General features: G+C 40.3%; 2 protein-coding genes across 3 annotated transcripts; both read right to left on the bottom strand.

Moving 5' to 3' along the window:
- Nucleotides 1-1,302: 1,302 nt before the first annotated feature.
- On the bottom strand, nt 1,303-12,877 carry LOC126604933 (26S proteasome non-ATPase regulatory subunit 4 homolog). Its single transcript, XM_050272259.1, has 10 exons — nt 12,724-12,877; nt 12,456-12,569; nt 11,961-12,066; nt 11,669-11,783; nt 11,372-11,581; nt 10,587-10,899; nt 10,208-10,325; nt 2,566-2,669; nt 2,386-2,454; nt 1,303-1,736 (listed from the first exon to the last, which is right to left on the bottom strand). The coding sequence occupies exons 1-10, from the start codon at nt 12,733-12,735 to the stop codon at nt 1,686-1,688; spliced, it is 1,212 nt and encodes a 403-aa protein (XP_050128216.1). The 5' UTR covers nt 12,736-12,877; the 3' UTR covers nt 1,303-1,685.
- Nucleotides 12,878-14,448: 1,571 nt separating this feature from the next.
- Nucleotides 14,449-17,225, bottom strand: LOC126604937 (thiosulfate sulfurtransferase 18-like). 2 transcript variants are annotated; one of them, XR_007616789.1, is made up of 7 exons: nt 17,060-17,225; nt 16,844-16,924; nt 16,416-16,495; nt 16,265-16,335; nt 16,118-16,171; nt 15,650-15,899; nt 14,449-14,520 (listed from the first exon to the last, which is right to left on the bottom strand). XR_007616789.1 is itself a non-coding variant. In XM_050272267.1 (6 exons), exons 1-6 carry the CDS (start codon nt 17,074-17,076, stop codon nt 15,735-15,737), a joined length of 468 nt encoding a protein of 155 aa, XP_050128224.1. In that variant the 5' UTR covers nt 17,077-17,225; the 3' UTR covers nt 15,487-15,734. The 2 variants fall into 2 exon arrangements, 1 of the variants encoding a protein (XP_050128224.1); XM_050272267.1 differs by lacking the exon at nt 14,449-14,520 and having other exon boundaries at nt 15,487-15,899.
- Nucleotides 17,226-18,463: the final 1,238 nt, after the last annotated feature.

Consider the following 18,463-nt stretch of genomic DNA (forward strand, 5'->3'; position numbering starts at 1 on the left):
CCTTCCCGCGCGTATACCTGTTGTAACGATTTTTTTGTTTTTATCTTTTTTGTATTTTTAGAAGGAAAAAAGGAAAAAAGGAACATAACCGCCGCCAACGACCTACCTACGCAAACACCCAACAACCAAAACAACCACAAGCCGGAAACGCAACGCCTTTCTCATTTTCGAAGCCCGAAAGCATGTTTTCGCTCTTTTGGGATAAATTTGACGGTTACATATTGCCATTAGCTAAACACTCAAATGTATAAAATCACGAACTATAATTAAAATAAAATGTAAAAAATTGAAATTGACACACTAGTTGATACTCTCTAATATAAGTGAGTTCCTTATTACAAACCACACGTACAATGGCACCCCAAATCAATATTCATCGAGTTGTGTTTATTCATCTTTAACCTGAATTACTGATTTCATAGCTCCGTTGTCTCCTCTCATCCTCATCATGTGAACCATATGGAGCACCGTTTAGCTCACAGACCCCAAGTTGGAAAATGAGCTAGAAGCATCTCCGATTGACATGATGAGTGACAAAGACAACGGGTATGAATTTGGTGCAGGTAGGTTGGGACAAGGATTGTCTGCCCTCCCGCTTCCCGTGCCCTCTTGTTTTGTGTGTTTACAGTTAAGCCACATCAACATTTTATATTGTTTTTTTTATAGAGATAATAAAACAAAAATGAATAGTAATATAAAATGTTGACGTGGCTTAACCGTGACCACACAAAATAGAAGGACATAGGAAGTGGGAGGCCAGACAATCCTTGTCCAGTAGGTTTTCCTCCCATCAAACTCCAGCAATGACAGAACCAATACAAAGTTGAGATAATTTTTAAAGGAAAACTAATGAAAAGTTCAAAAAAACTTTTTGTTTTTTAACGAAAAGCCTTTTTTTTAAAGGTATAGTGAATAGTATCAGTTAAAGGTAAAAATGTGATTTTTCGTTAAAAGTGAATAGTACCGAGAGTGTTTTGTTAAACTCCCAATTTTTAAGCTAGAAAACATCAAATGTGACGGATAATTAACACGGCACATGTTTTGATAATCTAATAATATGATATTTAATACGCATTTTGTTTGAATTGTTGTATAGATTTATTTCTAGGAGGAGTGCAAAGGCTCAGTCGAGTGTGAATGACTGTAAACAGTTGATGGATATGCGACCTACAATCCAACAACGGTTCACGTAGCGTAGGTCTTGTTGCTAGTTGAATAAACAACGACATACTCGAGATAAATGTTTTAGTCGATGCACGGATGTTTTATCACTACCAACAAAATGAGAAGGACGCCACTCAGTAATCAGTAATTACTCAATAACCATTAACAACTAAGAACACAAAGCAAAAATAGCGTCGTTGGTAACAATACAAATATCAATTCAATGCAAGATACATTTCAATGTTGCACATTTTTTGCTGGAACGCCATCAGTTTATCTGAAGCCGTCTGAAGCAAATATGATAAAGATCAATGTACTGGTGTAAAAACGGAGCTTTCTGACCTGGCGAACAAACATTGATCCAAAGTTCAATCATAACCCGAGTAGAGAGACGATCACTAAAGGTTGGAGAGGTTTGCTGCCTAATTAGAGGCATCTTTCAGCACAAGTTGGCAACGGACATGAACTGGGTGAATTCAGCAAACGAAACCTGCCTTTGAAAAGACAACTCCAGACATGCATCATTTCTCCTCCTCTTTTGGTGGTTTGTCTTCGTTCTTCTTCTGATCAGGCTTAGAGAACAAACAAAACCAAATCAGCAAATAACAGGAACGAGTATAATTTAATCGCACAAGTAAATCCAGGAAAAAGAAATCATATTATGTTAGGAAAAGATACAGAACTTATGTGATAGGTGTGTAACTCAAGAATGATTTTTCAGCCTAGACCCAACACCTAGGTGCTCCAGTTGAGCATCTTCGACAAATGTTGTGTATAAAAAGCACTTGAAGTTAATTGAGGCTATTCCAAGAGGCCTAAAGATTGAAGCACTAAAGCATTTAAGATGATATAAACCTAGATGTGGCTACCATAGGGGTTCAAAAGAAGCCGGGATAATGTTAGAACTCTTGATATGGATCAAGCCTGTAGCCGACCTAACTTGTCCACAAATTCCACTAAAGCATAAGCACTCAGTTGGATACACAGATAAAACGCTCAGAAAAGTACTGCTCATCTTAATGTTTCTAGAGTGATGGCCGATTCAATATCACATCAATAACTGTCAATGACATGTTTATATTCATTTTGGCCAGAAAATAATATTAGCACTCACCAGTTGAGAGCTTTTCAAAGTTAAATAACAAGTTAAGGACTAGACCTATTGGACTATTACTATTTTCTTCCATTCATAAAACATACTCGGAAGTTTGATAATCTCACCTCTGACTGGTTTTGCATTGAAGCAAGCAAATCTTTAACTGAAGGATCATTTGGGTCAACCCCTGGAAGCTGCAAGAAACATTTAAATGTCTTGTGTCAATTCACTAGAAGAGAAGCTTTTATACTGCATTTCTCTCTAGGGAAGGAAAGAAAAAAAATGGGGGAATGTTGTTGAAATACCGAGGCAAGGATGGAAGACACAAAAGACTGGTCGGCCAGTAATTTACTCATATCTTTCTCACTACCAGAATCCTTTTCCCCTTCCTGAACAGACATTTGAAGAGCTGCAAGCACCAAATATTGGGAATTAAAGCCAAATACTTATTTTGATAACGGTACATATCAAAAGAGTAAGACAAAAGAACAAGACTTGGAAGTGCCCAAGGACTAGATGGTGGAATCTAAAAGAAGAAAAACAAGTCATTTTCAAAGAGAAGGTAATCACCCAATGTGTGTGGGATAGAGAGGGGGAAGCTAGCCAAATGTGGGATTCCATGGCTAGTTGTATCCGAAAAGTAGCAAAAGAGGTATTAGGAGAGTCCAAGGGCTTTGCCCCACACCAAAAGGAATCTTGGTGGTGGAATGAGGAGGTACAAACAAAGGTGAAGGCTAAGAAGGAATGTTGTAAAGCCTTATACAAGGAGAGGACCGATGAAAATGGTGAAAGGTATAGAAAAGCGAAGCAAGAGGCGAAGAAAGCTGTCAGAGAAGCTAAGTTAGCGGCTTACGACGATATGTATAAACGACTAGATACCAAAGAAGGAGAGTTGGATATCTATAAACTATCTAGAGCAAGGGAAAAGAAGACAAGGGACCTAAACCAAGTGAGGTGCATCAAGGATGAGGATGGAAAGGTTCTTGCTACAGAGAACGCGGTTAAAGACAGATGGAGAGGTTATTTTCATAATCTTTTCAATGAAGGACATGAAATGAGTGCTTCTTTAGGGGAGTTGAGTAACTCAGAAGAGTGTAGAAACTACTCTTTTTATCGTCGAATCCGGAAGGAAGAAGTGGTTGTAGCTTTGAAGAAGATGAAGCATAAAAAAGCAATAGGCCCAGACAATATACCAATCGAAGTGTGGAAACTTTTGGGAGAGACAGGTATAACATGGCTCACTGACCTTTTCAATAGGATTTTGAAAACGAAGAAGATGCCAAATGAGTGGCGAACGAGCACTTTGGTGCCTATCTACAAGAATAAGGGCGACGTACAAAATTGCATGAACTATAGGGGTATTAAGCTAATGAGTCATACAATGAAGCTCTGGGAGAGAGTCATTGAGCATAGATTGAGGCAAGAGACACGGGTTTCGGACAACCAATTCGGGTTCATGCCAGGGCGCTCAACCATGGAGGCAATCTATCTCTTACGAAGATTGATGGAAAGATATAGAGATGGGAAAAAGGATTTACACATGGTCTTTATAGATTTGGAAAAAGCGTATGATAGGGTCCCAAGAGACATTCTTTGGAGGATTTTAGAGAAGAAAGAAGTACGAGTAGCATATATCCAAGCTATAAAGGATATGTATGAAGGAGCAAAGACTGCCGTAAGAACTCATGAAGGACAAACCGAAAGCTTTCCCATAACTGTAGGATTACATCAAGGCTCATCCTTAAGTCCTTACCTTTTTGCGTTGGTAATGGATGAGTTAACAAGACATATTCAAGATGATATTCCTTGGTGTATGCTTTTCGCAGACGATATAGTGTTGATAGATGAAACTCAGGAAGGGGTAAATGCAAAGCTTAACCTTTGGAGAGAAGTGTTGGAATCTAAAGGTCTTCGCCTAAGCCGATCAAAGACAGAATATATGGAGTGCAAGTTCAGTGCAAATGGAGGCCAAAACGAGTTAGGGGTGAGGATCGGAGATCAAGAAATACCAAAGAGCGACCGTTTTCGTTACCTAGGATCTATCTTGCAAAAGAACGGAGAATTAGATGGAGATCTCAACCATAGAATACAAGCTGGATGGATGAAGTGGAAGAGTGCATCCGGCGTGTTGTGTGACCGCCGTATGCCACTGAAGCTCAAGGGAAAATTTTATAGGACGGCAATAAGGCCGGCGATGCTATATGGCACAGAATGTTGGGCGGTGAAACATCAACACGTACACAAAATGAGTGTAGCGGAGATGAGGATGCTTCGTTGAATGTGTGGGCACACGAGAAAGGATAAGATTAGGAATGAGGATATCCGGGGTAAAGTAGGAGTAGCCGAAATTGAAGGAAAGATGAGAGAAAATCGGTTACGGTGGTTTGGACATGTGCAAAGAAGGCCTACTGACGCTCTGATTAGAAAATGCGACTATGGGACAGAGGTTCAGGGCCGAAGGGGTAGAGGAAGACCTAGGAAAACTTTGGAAGAGACTCTAAGAAAAGACTTAGAGTACTTGGATCTAACGAAGGACATGACACAGGATCGAGCACAATGGCGTTCTAAGATTCATATAGCCGATCCCACTCAGTGACTTGGATTTTCCAAGTCTCCAACCGAGAAGTTTTCCTCACTCGGGAAATTAAGGGAACACTACCCCAACCTACATGCTCCACTCAGAAAGCTTCAACATACAAGCTTCAACAAAAGAAAATTCAAAGACCTTAGCGAAGAAGGCTTTGGTGTATTTAACACAATACGTTGAAATGAAGGAAAGCTTATTTATTGATATCCCCGATAAGCTACAAATATGTACATATACATGAGTCAAAATAAACACACAAGAGGGAGCCTTCACAAAGGTTGCTTAGGAGAAGTCTCAGCAGTCGGTAGAGCCCCAGAAAGAGAAGGCACCGGAGGGGGATCATTTGGAGCCTCAGTACTGGACAGAACCCTAGAAGGAGGAGGCATCAGAGGTTGATCATTCAGAGCTTCATTACGCGGTACAGCCCCAGAAGACGAAGGCAATAAATGCCTTTGGAACAAACCCACAAATCTCTGATGATCAAGTAAAACCTGACCATCAGTTTCCTTCATTTGGTCAAGCTTCCTCTTCATGTTTGTAGCATAGTCATGTGAGAGCCGGTGCAACTGTTTATTCTCATGCTTGAGCCCTCTAGTCTCCTGTTTGAGACTCATTACTTCAGCCGCCAATGATTCAACTTGGCGGGTTCGAGCAAATAGGCGTTGGGCCATATTAGACACAGAACCTGCACACTGAACACTGAGAGCCAGCGAATCCTTAACAGCTAACTCATCAGACCGTTTGGAAAGTAGTCTGTTATCTTTGGGAGTGAGAAGGTTCCTGGCCACCACCGCAGCGGTCATATCATTCTTCATCACGGAATCCCCAACGGTAAGAGGACCAGTAGGGGAGACGAAGGATGGGCGCCATATGTTGTCTGGAGAAGGCGGGGCTGCCTCTTCAATAAGGTTCAAGTCAAAACGACGGTCGGAGGGGCCAGACATTTTCAAAGGTGTTGAAGAGAGAAGAGGTCGGACAAATCAAGATCTTAGAAGTGCAAGAATGAAGCTTCTACTGGTGGATATTCAAGTGTGCTTTGGAACTTAATGCCAGCCCCTATAAAAATCTGCACTCGACGGAGCTTCAGAAATCGAAGAGGCGCCTGCTCAGAAATCGAAGAGGCGTTTGCTTTCTCAAAAGTTGGCCTGCTCAAAGACCACGAAGGCCGATCTCAGAAATCGAAGAGGCGCTCGCTTTCTCAAAAGCTGGGCTCCCCAGAGACCACGAGGGCCGATCTCAGAAATCGAAGAGGCACCTACTTTTCCAGCCTTGTCAGCACCTGTCACACGCACACTCAGCTTTGCGGAAATTATGGGCATTCTGTCGAAGACTTCTGGGGAAGTAGAAAACACATGAATCTTACTGTTCAATCACCCACTTCCCACACGCAACAATAGCTCATGGGTACCACAGATAATTTTGCCAAAGTTCTCTGCCAAAGTTGAGCACGTGAAGCTTGCAGCTCCCACTACATCGCTCTGACCAAGAAGGGTAAAAGAATAGCAAAGAAACAGCACTAACAAAGTTTAGACCCATAAATTTTGAAGGTCTAGCTACCATATTATTACCCACAATGGTAAAGGAACAGTACCACTGCTGGATAATTGGGAAGTCCCTGTGTGTCAACCTCTGTGCTTCGTGGCAAGGTAGACTAGCAAACATGCCCAACCTTTACTCACATTCGAGAAAACTCCCAATAAGATTGCTTGCTCCAAAATCGAAGAGGCACCGTCCTCCGAATCTCGAGAGCCAGACTCCCAACATGACTACTTTCTTAAAAATCGAAGAGAGGGTAAAGGAACAGTACCATTGCTGGATAATTGGAAAGTCCCTGTGTGTCAACCTCTGTGCTTCGTGGCAAGGTAGACTAGCAAACATGCCCAACCTTTACTCACATTCGAGAAAACACTCCCAACAAGATTGCTTGCTCCAAAATCGAAGAGGCACCGCCCTCCGAATCTCGAGAGCCAGACTCTCAACATAATTACTTTCTCAAAAATCGAAGAGACACTACTCCCCGAATCTTCGAGAGCCAAACCCCCAGCATGATTGCTTTCTCAAAAATCGATGAGGCATCGTTCTCCGAATCAATCGAAGAGGGGCTCGTTTTCTCAAAAGCTGGGCTGCTCAGAGACCACGAGGGCCGATCTCAGAAATCGAAGAGGCACCTACTTTTCTAGCCTTGTCAGCACCTGTCACACGCACACTCAGCTTTGCAGAAATTATGGGCATTCTGTCGAAGACTTTTGGTGAAGTAGAAAGCACATCAATCTTACTGTTCAATCACCCACTTCCCACACGCAACAATAGCTCATGGGTACCACAGATAACTTTGCCAAAGTTCTCTGCCAAAGTTGAGCACGTGAAGCTTGCAGCTCCCACTACATCGCTCTGACCAAGAAAGGTAAAAGAATAGCAAAGAAACAACACTAACAAAGTTTAGACACATAAATTTTGAAGGTCTAGCTACCATATTATTACCCACAAGGGTAAAGGAACAGTACCACTGCTGGATAATTGGAAAGTCCCTGTGTGTCAACCTCTGTGCTTCGTGGCAAGGTAGACTAGCAAACATGCCCAACCTTTACTCACATTCGAGAAAACACTCCCAACAAGATTGCTTGCTCCAAAATCGAAGAGGCACCGTCCTCCGAATCTCGAGAGCCAGACTCCCAACATGACTACTTTCTCAAAAGCGAAGAGAGGGTAAAGGAACAGTACCATTGCTGGATAATTGGAAAGTCCCTGTGTGTCAACCTTTGTGCTTCGTGGCAAGGTAGACTAGCAAACATGCCCAACCTTTACTCACATTCGAGACAACACTCCCAACAGGATTGCTTGCTCCAAAATCGAAGAGGCACCGCCCTCCGAATCTCGAGAGCCAGACTCCCAACATGATTACTTCCTCAAAAATCGAAGAGACACTGCTCTCCGAATCTCGAGAGCCAGACCCCCAGCATGATTGCTTTCTCAAAAATCGAAGAGGCATCGTTCTCCGAATCTCGAGAGCCAGATACCACAGACCACTTTTTCAAAGTGCTCTGACAGAGTTAAAACATGTGAAACTGGCAGCTCCCACTACCGTGCTATGACCAAGCAGGGTAAAGGAATAGCATTACTACTTGTTAGGGAGACTCCTATATATGTCGACCTCCATCCCCAACGGACAGGCAGACCTGCAAAAATGCTCAACCCTTCATCATATCTGAGAGGGCACTCCCAACGAAGCCTTTCGAAATATTCAGCTTTCTTTCCCCCCGATAATACCTCTGCAAACAAGCTATACTAGAGCAAGAATATCTCATATCATCAGGGTTAAAAGCAAGAGTATCCCATATCATGCTTTTTCCCTGTCTTTTCCTTTGGCCTTGTTTTTACCTGCAAGACAAGGAGAAAGAGAGCAATCAGTCAGCACTTGGAATCAAGCTTCCAGCCAGGAACTGACTGCCTGGAACCCCTTACCTGATTACTTACCTGGCATTGCTCTCGAGTACTCATCTTCAACATCTTATGTTTCCAGGGAAGATTCCGCATCTGCTTGAGGAACAGATAGGACAAGTGCGAAGGATACAAGGAAGCATGTGGAGACAAGCGTAACAACACACGCGCCGATACATCCATTACTCTGTCAAAAGCAAAAGTATCCCATATCAGCAGGGTGGAACGTACTCTAGATTTGATGGACTTGTTTTGACCCTCAAATTCTTCAGTCGGCCTTATACTCTGGAGGAAACCAGAAAACCCTCCAGCTCAGTTCAAGAATAAGCCTGTGGAAAGTTACTTCTTCAAAAGCAAAAGTATCTCATATCATCTCTTCTCATTTTTCTTCTCTTTATCCTTCATGCTGCTGCAAGATGGGGAGAAGGTGAACAATCAGTCGGAGCTCTGATTGCTTACCTTGTCTGTCACCTCTTTCAGCAGACCCCCTAGCTCGGCGACTTGGGGGACTCCTACTACATGGTTTGTATCGCGCTTGACCAAGCCTGAAACTACAAGTAAGCTTCAAGTGAAATTGATACATTACCTTGTGCATCTCCACCAGTTGAAGATACCACCCCTGGATGGAGGAAGAGTACTTCCAGAGAAGATGCCACATCTACCTATGAGACAGATAAGGCAAGTCAAGACGACACCACATTCCGATACTTAGAAGTTTCGTGATTACGAGATCATTCTCCCACAATATTTCCTAATGTCATTTGTACTAAATCATTCACTTGTACTCACTAAAGGAGAGCTTGAACCTATGTACTTGTGTAAACCCTTCACAATTAATGAGAACTCTTTTATTCCGTGGACGTAGCCAATCTGGGTGAACCACGTACATCTTGTGTTTGCTTTCCTATCTCTATCCAGTTATATACTTATCCACACTAATGACCGGAGCAATCTAGCGAAGATCACAAAAAGCGACCGTTTTCGCTACCTAGGATCTATCTTGCAAGAGAACGGAGAATTAGATGGAGATCTCAACCATGGAATACGAGCTGGATGGATGAAGTGTAAGAGTGCATCCGGCGTGTTGTGTGACCGTCGTAGGCCACTGAAGCTCAAGGGAAAATTTTATAGGACGGCAATAAGGCCAGCAATGTTGTATGGCACAGAATGTTGGGCGGTGAAGCATCAACACGTACACAAAATGGGTGTAGCGGAGATGAGGATGCTTCGTGGGATGTGTGGGCACACGAGAAAGGATAAGATTGGGAATGAGGATATCCGAGGTAAAGTAGGAGTAGCCGAAATTGTAGGAAAGATGAGAGAAAATCGGCTCCGGTGATTTGGACATGTGCAAAGAAGGCCGACTGACGCTCCGGTTCGAAGATGTGACTACGGGACAGAGGTTCAGGGCCGAAGGGGTAGAGGAAGACCTAGGAAAACTTTGGAAGAGACTCTAAGAAAAGACTTAGAGTACTTGGATCTAACGGAGGACATGACACAAAACCGAGCGCAATGGCGTTCTAGGATTCATATAGCCGACCCCACTTAGTGGGAAAAGGCTTTGTTGTTGTTGTTGTTGTTGTTGTTGGTAATGATAGTGATAAATTACAGAATATGCGACAGAAGAATACTGTTAGTTAAATTAACCAAGGCAGTTCTATCTCACATGCTCAGAATTTCAGGATTTCTGCCAGTTGTTAAATGGACAGAGCCAAATGGTGCATACACAACCCATTTTTCAGAAGTGAATGACTCCAAAACGAGTAGCACATGCTTACTAAATGGTTAAAGCTTCCCATTTTCTGCAATAGCACATTACTCTAGGTTCCTAGTCCAACCACTGAGAAATTACAACAAACTAACATTTTTCTTCAACCTATGCATCCCATACATGAATGGAGGATGGTAAAATATAAACTCACCTAGAGCCAACTCTGGATCAGTTGCCTCAGACATATCTGTGTCTCGAATATCATCGCTGGAGACAGGTTCATCCATCGACATTGCAAGGGCCTGTTGTAGCAGGGCATTCTCATCATCCTGTTGTCCGTTTATGGTTAGTTAACATAGAACATAATGAGTTATCTTTCATGCTAAGGACAAAACAAAAGATAAGGCATAACAAAGAATTAAAGACATTTAAAATAACCCAAGAACAGAATCAATCAGAACTTAAGGGTTCTAGCAAACTTCACAGTATGTTAGGGCAATAGAACATATTTTTCTTGTAATGCTACACCCTCACTGACCCTCTTATTTAAAAAATAAAGAAGAACATGAAAATAAAGAATGGGCACCTACCATGAAATCACTACTCTTATTCTCAGCTTCAGAAGTTCCAACACTGGCACGATCAGTCATCGTTGCATCTTGTGAGCTGGATTGCCCCTCCCCTCCTTTTTCTTGTTTAGCAACATCCTCGGATGCCTTTTTAGCAGCTGCTTCTTGTCTGGCCCTCTCTTCTTCCATTGAAACTCTAAGAGCAAGGGCAAGCTCAGGATCCAGGTTTGGATCCACACCGAAATCAAAACCAGAGACACCACCTGCGGCAGCAGCAGCTGCTGCTGCTGCAAAACCACTCCCGCCTTCCCCATCTCCAGTGAAGATAGGTGTACTGCCACAATAGAAAAGAAAACATAAACAAAAATTCCAAGGGTAAAGTTCACCAATCCTCCATGAACCGTATTTAGTAACCTATATTAGTTTTTGAAGTTCAAAATTAGACACTCAAGCCCCTAAATGACATCGATGTTTTCATTCATCCAAATCCTAACTTTTGAACCAAGGTGGTCTATAACTAAGTGCTATAGTACCACTGAATTGAGCACTTTGCTATAAAATATCAACAAAAGTTAAGTTTTGGATCAACTAAAAAAAAAGTTTGTTAACTAGAAGATTAAGAGTTACATTTATGGATTTTCATATAAAAAGTGTCATATTTAAAGTTTTTTTTTTTTTTCAAATAAAAGAGTGTTACAATTAAAGTTCAGGGTGCTAATATGAGACCCAAGTACAGTTCAGGGGTATTTACTCAACTTGTAAGGATTAAAACTTAACGAAATTGAGGAAGCAATAAAAAAACTGACCTTATAAGTACATCAGAAAGAGCACTTGGACCTGCTGGTACATGAACAATGTGGCTGGTGTCATTATTGTTCACAGCAGCAAGTAGTGCTTCTAGCTTCTCTGTCTTAGCTTCATCTTCTTCACCAAAATTGACAATATCAAGGGCCACACTGTTCTTCTTTAACTTCCTTCCAATCATCTCTAAAAGCTTTTTGTCATGTTTGACAGTACTGAAACACACATAAGTCAAAATGATCAATATGTAAGTAACTAGCAAATACCAAAATGAAAAGAAAAACATGGCTTGGATTATGAACCTTCCAGCAAACACAATAATCCTCTGTTGCTGTTTCTTATTTTGGCGATGCTTAAGAGCCAATTGAGCCACCTGAATGGCAGCAGCCAGGTTCATCTCACCACCTATTTCTAAACCTAGATTTTCAAAAGGGGTCAAAATATCAATGAATGCATTCTATTATAGATAACAAGCAAGACTCCCTAAAAATGAGAATGAGGATGTAGTCAATAAGGAGTCCCAACATTGAAACGTTCAAAACTTCAATAACACTACAAATCATATGTGTGAGAAATTAAAGTAAAAGCACTTACCATGCGTACATGCCAGAATCTTGCCAAGATCACTGGTTGGAGTGACCAAAACACGAACACCTTTTCCTGCCATGGTGAGAATTCCTACTGTATTCTCCGGATTAGACTGTAGACAAAAACCCATATGATTTCACTTCAGATTGAAAACCAAGAAGAAACCATTACGATCATATATCTGAACAACAACCAAAACCCAACCACAAAAAGCTCCTCTCTTTCCCTCTCTCGAAGCAATGAACGCACCAGAACACAGTCAAATGACAATCTACCAATATGTAAACAACAGAACGGCAATTCAAATCCCAAAAGTTACATAATTCCAATGAAGAAATGTTTTTTGGGAGATCATCTATAATCAACTAATGCAAAAGTTAACCTGAGCTCAACCTGCTAAGGCATTCGAAGTTTTCCTATCCTATCTCGAACTACCCAACAACCAAACAAACAATTACGGAAACAATTAGCAATAAAAAAATAGAAATCATAAATCTTTACCTGGGTTTTAGCTCCGCAAATCAGATTAACAGCATCGGCCTGAGCTTGAAACCTGGACGGAGCGTAATCACCGTTCCGCATCCATTCCGAATTATCAATGCAGATCATTGTCGCCTGTCCAGCGAAGCAACCCGAGCAATTATACGAACAAAATAACCAAAATTAAAACCCTAATTCGCGAGAAAGACGAAGAATTTGGGGAATTTGAACTTGCAGTGCGGAAATTAATCGAGGTCGTGAAGGGAAATTAGGGTTTCGGAACTCTTACCTCGAGCACCATGGTTGCAGATTGCGGAGAAAGATCGAGACAGTTTGATCGAGAAGAAAATATAAGTGAGAAGTTCTCTCCTGTCAGTTCTAAGTATATTTTTGTATTTCTCCTTATCAGGTGCGGACCAGGATTTTCGAGTGAAAGCTGTACAGAAAAGTCTACCAATGACATGCTGCCACGTAAGGTTTGAGTCCTTAGTATGGAACCCCGATCCTCTCCGGACCCAACAAATCTGAGCCTAAGGATCAAGTGATCCAGGCCGTTGAACTTTGATTCAACGGCTACAATTATTATACCTTTAAAGGGCCCCTAGTTGTAGTCGTTGGATCAAATTTCAACGGTCAGGATCATTTGATCCTTAGGCTCAGTTTTTTGGGATCTGGAGAGGATATGGGTTCCTTGGTATGGCCTAAAGAGGAAATTAAAGGAAAATGATCATCTCCGGATCCTCTTTGTGGGGATCCGATAATCAATCAATCGTGCCCATTCATCGTACATCGTACGGTCAGTTTTCGTTAGGTACTATTTATATTCAATTTAAAATTTAAAAATGATTTCTAACCGCATAATATATAATGAACAGACATGATTGATTAATCATCTGGATCCCTACAAAAAGGATTCGGAGAGGATCCTATTCCGAAACTAAATGACCTAAGCAGAAAATTATAGTAATGGTATCTCAACTTTAACTAAATTGGAACAATGGTCCCTCAACTAAAATTCATGAACATTTGTCTTTTAACACATCAAAACCTACAACTATGATCTTTTGCGTCAACTCCAATAGAACTTTTTTTCAAAATGAGTCACTTGCCACGCACGTCAGGTTGAATCAATGGGCAAATATGAAAAAAACAAAATGAGAAAATTGTAGTAATGGTCCTTCAACTTGAACTCAAATCAATGGTTCCTCAATTTTAACCCAATTAGAGAAATGGTCATTCAACTTTAACCCAATTGTAGTAATGGTCCTTTCAATATAACTCATTTTGACGGATTTATGACAGAGTTGACGAAATAGACCATAAATGCATGTTTTGATAAATTAAAGGACCAATAATCATGAAGAACTAATGCTCCAATTAAGTTATAATTAAAGAACCACTGCTATAATTTTCTCGGCCCAGAAAGTCTTTGCATGGATATTGGATTGTATTAGCTCAAGCCCATCTATGTCCGATCATTATTCTTCTGGGCCACGCGCTTCTCTAATACTATACAAACTAAACTGAGCCGCATCAGACGCTTCAATTTTTTCAATTTTGAGGTTTGAAATCGATCCAAGGGCTGAGATATCTTATCCTTATAATCTGGATCAAGACTCGCCTAGAGCTGAAAGATCTTATCATCTTCAGCTCGTTTCAAGAGAGTTGTACCATTTGTGGTGCGAGGCCACATACTTTTGAGAGATGTTGAATGAAGGGTTTGCCGTTTCAACAGCTTGCTGCAATGTTAAGACATGGAACTTTCTATGAAGATTCACCCATTGGAATTCCCCTTTCCGTAGCTTAAATGAATTTAACATACATTTATCCTATCATGTGTCAACAAAAATAACCGTAGTTGGAGTCAACAGAATGTTTGCATACTTGTGAATTCATACATTTAATCTAGGAAGGTATTCAATTCAATGTAATCATGGCCGCCTTTGATATTTTAGTACTTCGTATTTCTTTTCTTTTCAAAGTTTAACTAAGGTTCAACGCCGGAATAAGAGGATGAGAGTCGAATTTTCGTCAATATTTGCAATTACATAACCATGATTTTATTCCCCTTCCTCATACTGGGAAATAAGGGGGCGTTTGTTTGCCCTCACTAAGTGGGACTGGACTGGACTAGATTAGAAATTAGGGCAGTCCGATGTTTGTTACACAACCGGACTAGCTTTAGTGGGATTACCCTTCATTCGCCTCGACTAAGGTGCTCGCTAGATCGTCTTAGCGAGACCCCCCGAGAACAACGGGATTGCTAGTCCCGTATCCTTCGTCTGCAAGTCGCGTCCCGCGAACCAACATAAGCACCATCATCACTTCTTCTCCAGTGACCAAACCAGAAACGGCTGTCGCCGATCTCCATCGTCCTGCAAACCTAGCACCCTTTTTGGCATTTCAGTCGGTGATTTGGGGTCTTTCGCCATCTGGGTCGACCCGAACGACATCAAAGATGGATCTTTTGCTACCACCGCTCCGCTTTTCCCACTCCATCTCCTCCTTCCTGGCTTCCCACAACCTGAAAACCTAGAAAATCGAACCCAGAAAACCCATAAAACCCAGAAGACCGAACCCAGAAAACCCAAAAAAAAATCTGTGAGATGAGCTTGAATCAACGATGGGAGTGATGTAGATCAAACCCAAAAAACATAAAAATTGTTGATCACAAACTTTACCTATCTTTCACCTTCGAGCCAATTGCACATGCACCCTACCCCAACTCCTTAATTTACACTCTATTTTTTGCTTTGTGGTTTGATTTTGAAGATATACGCAGTTGATTATAAACTGTGAGAGGGAGGGAAGGGGGTGAAAAGGTGGGGGAGAAGGAGCTGGACGGGAAACGGAAAGGGAAGAGATGGAGAAAATGAGGAGAGATAGTTTGACTAAAGAAAAAGGGAGAGACAAAGAGACTTACTGGAATCCTTTTTTTTTTTTTGTGTAACAAACATCATTCTAGTGTTCTTTGATTCCTTTAATTATTTTTTTATTTGCAGTTGCGGTTAACAATGGTGAGATTGATGACAATTCCAATACGGCAAGAAGAGAAAAAAAAATAATTTTTTTTTATTTTTTTATTATTCTGTTATTTAGTCCGACATTGCACCAAACACTTTACTAAACTAGTCCAGCTTAATCTAGTCTAAGCCAGTCCAGCTTAGTCCCTGAAGCTAATCCAGTCCGAGACAGTCCGGTACAACAAACGCCCCTAACATTCTTCTTCAAGTACATGCCATACACCTTATACACAGAAAATCAGAATATAGATATTGATATTACTTGCTACCCAAGAAATTAGAGCTCTGCTTCTGTTTCCTTCTGCTGGTCCACATCTTCTGCATTTTTTGGTAGCTCGTCTTCTGGCTTTTTCTGGTCAGCATCTTCCGGCTTCGTAACAGGAAAATTATGCTTGACCCAAGCAAGATAGCCTCCTCCCATGTTGCTCACATGCTCGAAACCCTATCATTTCATTGACAATCTTCTAAGAATTTGATAGAAATGAAAGAACAAACATGAACACGGTGAAAGGTGGGATCATATGCACAAACAAAACCGGTTACAAACTTTTACTAAAAACATAAAGTCGGGGGACACTAAACAGGGGTTTTTATAAGGCTTATTGTCGGTTTAGTGATCCCCAAATATGCACAAATCGAAACAGATTTGAGAATACGAACAGCAGCCTGAAGATCAGCAGTTGCATAAAGGGATCTGATACCACTTTGACAACCCTGTAAATATAATATCAGTCAGATATTTACCAGAAATATTCTTAGTAAAACGCTACAAGATAAACCATGAAAGTAGACAGTAAAAAACATTACCACAACAAGAAGGTCATCTATTTTGCAAGCAGATGAAACCTCTTCCAAAAACTGGGGATTTTTCACCCTTCCTAGGTAAAAGAACACATCAAATTCATTACTTTCAAGGTAAATACGAATAAAAAGTAGTGAAAACAGAAGTTACAGCCACCTTCAGGTGTATTGAACATGTAAGGAATGTTCAAAATCTTCTTTGCATCCACATGCCCTTTCTTGTACTCCTCCTCCGTCCTATTACAAATAACATAAATTAAAAACCCAATTGAAAAGTTTGAACTTAGGCCATTTGAGTTTGTTTGTGTAGGAAATCCTTCTACTCATAAACGCTTTTACCATAAGTGCACTATTAGAAACACGTTGAAATTTTTATTAAAATTAAAGTAATCCTAGTAAAGCAATTGGAAGTACTTAGAGAATGCGCTCCTTTGTAACACTTTTAAGTATGCAGGAGTGTTTCTAGTTGTCAGAAAACGCTTTTAACTTTTATAGAAGCAGTCCATAACGTGCTGTTACTCTCATAAAGTTCACTAATTTTAGAAAAAAATAAGGAAAAAATAAACCGGAAAGATAGTTCTTTACCTAACTTCCAAATAACCATAGCCAGATTCGAGCAGATGTTTAGCTTCTTGAACATCAACGGTGACAACCTCCGATCCCGAGCTGCAACATAACAGAACAACAATAAAAAACAAACCCAGAAAGCCACCCAGCAAACCAAGAAAACCCCATATAAGAATTTTGGAAAAATAAAATTTAGAAATTAATTTTACTGCAAATCTGGATAGAAAAAGTCACCTTCCAAAAGAACCCATGAGAAAGAACTGCTGTTATATAAGTAGCTCTGGTTTTTGTGGGATCTGGTGGCTGTCTGGTTAATTTTCCCGGAAAAACCAGCTGAGGATAGAAAATGTGGGATGGGAGGAATTTAGTTCTTTTTTTGGTGGGGAGGAGTGCCTATAGATAGGGAGCTAGCTAATTGCAGTTCCAGTCACGTAGGGCCACACAACATCATGCCAACCAACGATGAGAACCCACCTTTGATGTGAACATGACCGAATTCATGGCTTATGTACAATAGTGGGTTATGTATGTTAACACTTTATGATAAATTTTTTGTACATAATGTTGGTTCTTTTTTAAACGGACAACTAAAATTTGAAAGAGATTAGTTAGTCAATAATTGAAATCCTAGTTTGAAAAAGGTTAGTAGAAATGAGATTTTCTTAACATCATTTGGTATCGCTTGAACTCAAAATGTGTTCTATTTCTTGAATCTTAATCCTACTAGTCCCATTCGATTCTAGAAACATTTTGTTTTAACGAGTTATTTCTGTATGTGCGTCAAACTATGATTCACATAATTATTGTTATTTAGGAAATTATTATTAGCACTCAAAAAATCTCATTTGACACTCCAAATTTTTTATAATTAGAAAGAAAAATACACTTGTGAACAGTGTAAAATGAGATTTTTGAAGTGCTAATAACAATTCTTATTATTTATTGTAATATAATTATGCAGTTATTCAACCAACACACTTGAGAACCATTTTTTTTTTCACAAACGATAGAGTTAGTAGGTCAAATTGTTAGTTGTTGAAGGAGAGCATAATCGTTGAGGATCGAACCTGCAACAAGGTGCATATGCATCATTGCTTTGTGCTACTGCTGTAAAGTGCCATCTGACTTTGAAGAATGGATTTGGCCTTTGGCCTTTGTGCAATCCACATCCACATCCACTTCCACATCCACATCCACTAATCAATTTCTAATAGGGAAAATTGCTCAAAATGCTATTTTATTAAAGTAGATTTCGAAATTAATGTTGCTAAACTCTTGGACTACATGCTTTGTATTGCATAGAAGTCGACTAATACACTAGATACAATTACACCTAAATTATATATATACAATAGTGAAAATCCTAATGGGGCATGATAAGTGAATTTTATATTATATATTTAACCCTATTCTTAATATATTTTGGTTAATATTTAAGAAGAATTTTGATACTTTGAATTGTATTTTCAATATAGGACTTTCGACTTCCTCTGGAGCAAAACGTGGTCAAGTGGACGAATTTTGGAGTAATTCCAGTTAGAAGACGTTCGTGAGTCACTTAGCTTGGTCGTATCAAAATTTGGGATTTTTCCATCAAGCGGTTATTTTCTGGCGATAAAATAAAGGAGCGATGCGCGG

Source organism: Malus sylvestris, chromosome 15 (genome assembly GCF_916048215.2).
Source record: "Malus sylvestris chromosome 15, drMalSylv7.2, whole genome shotgun sequence".
Taxonomy (NCBI): domain Eukaryota; kingdom Viridiplantae; phylum Streptophyta; class Magnoliopsida; order Rosales; family Rosaceae; genus Malus; species Malus sylvestris.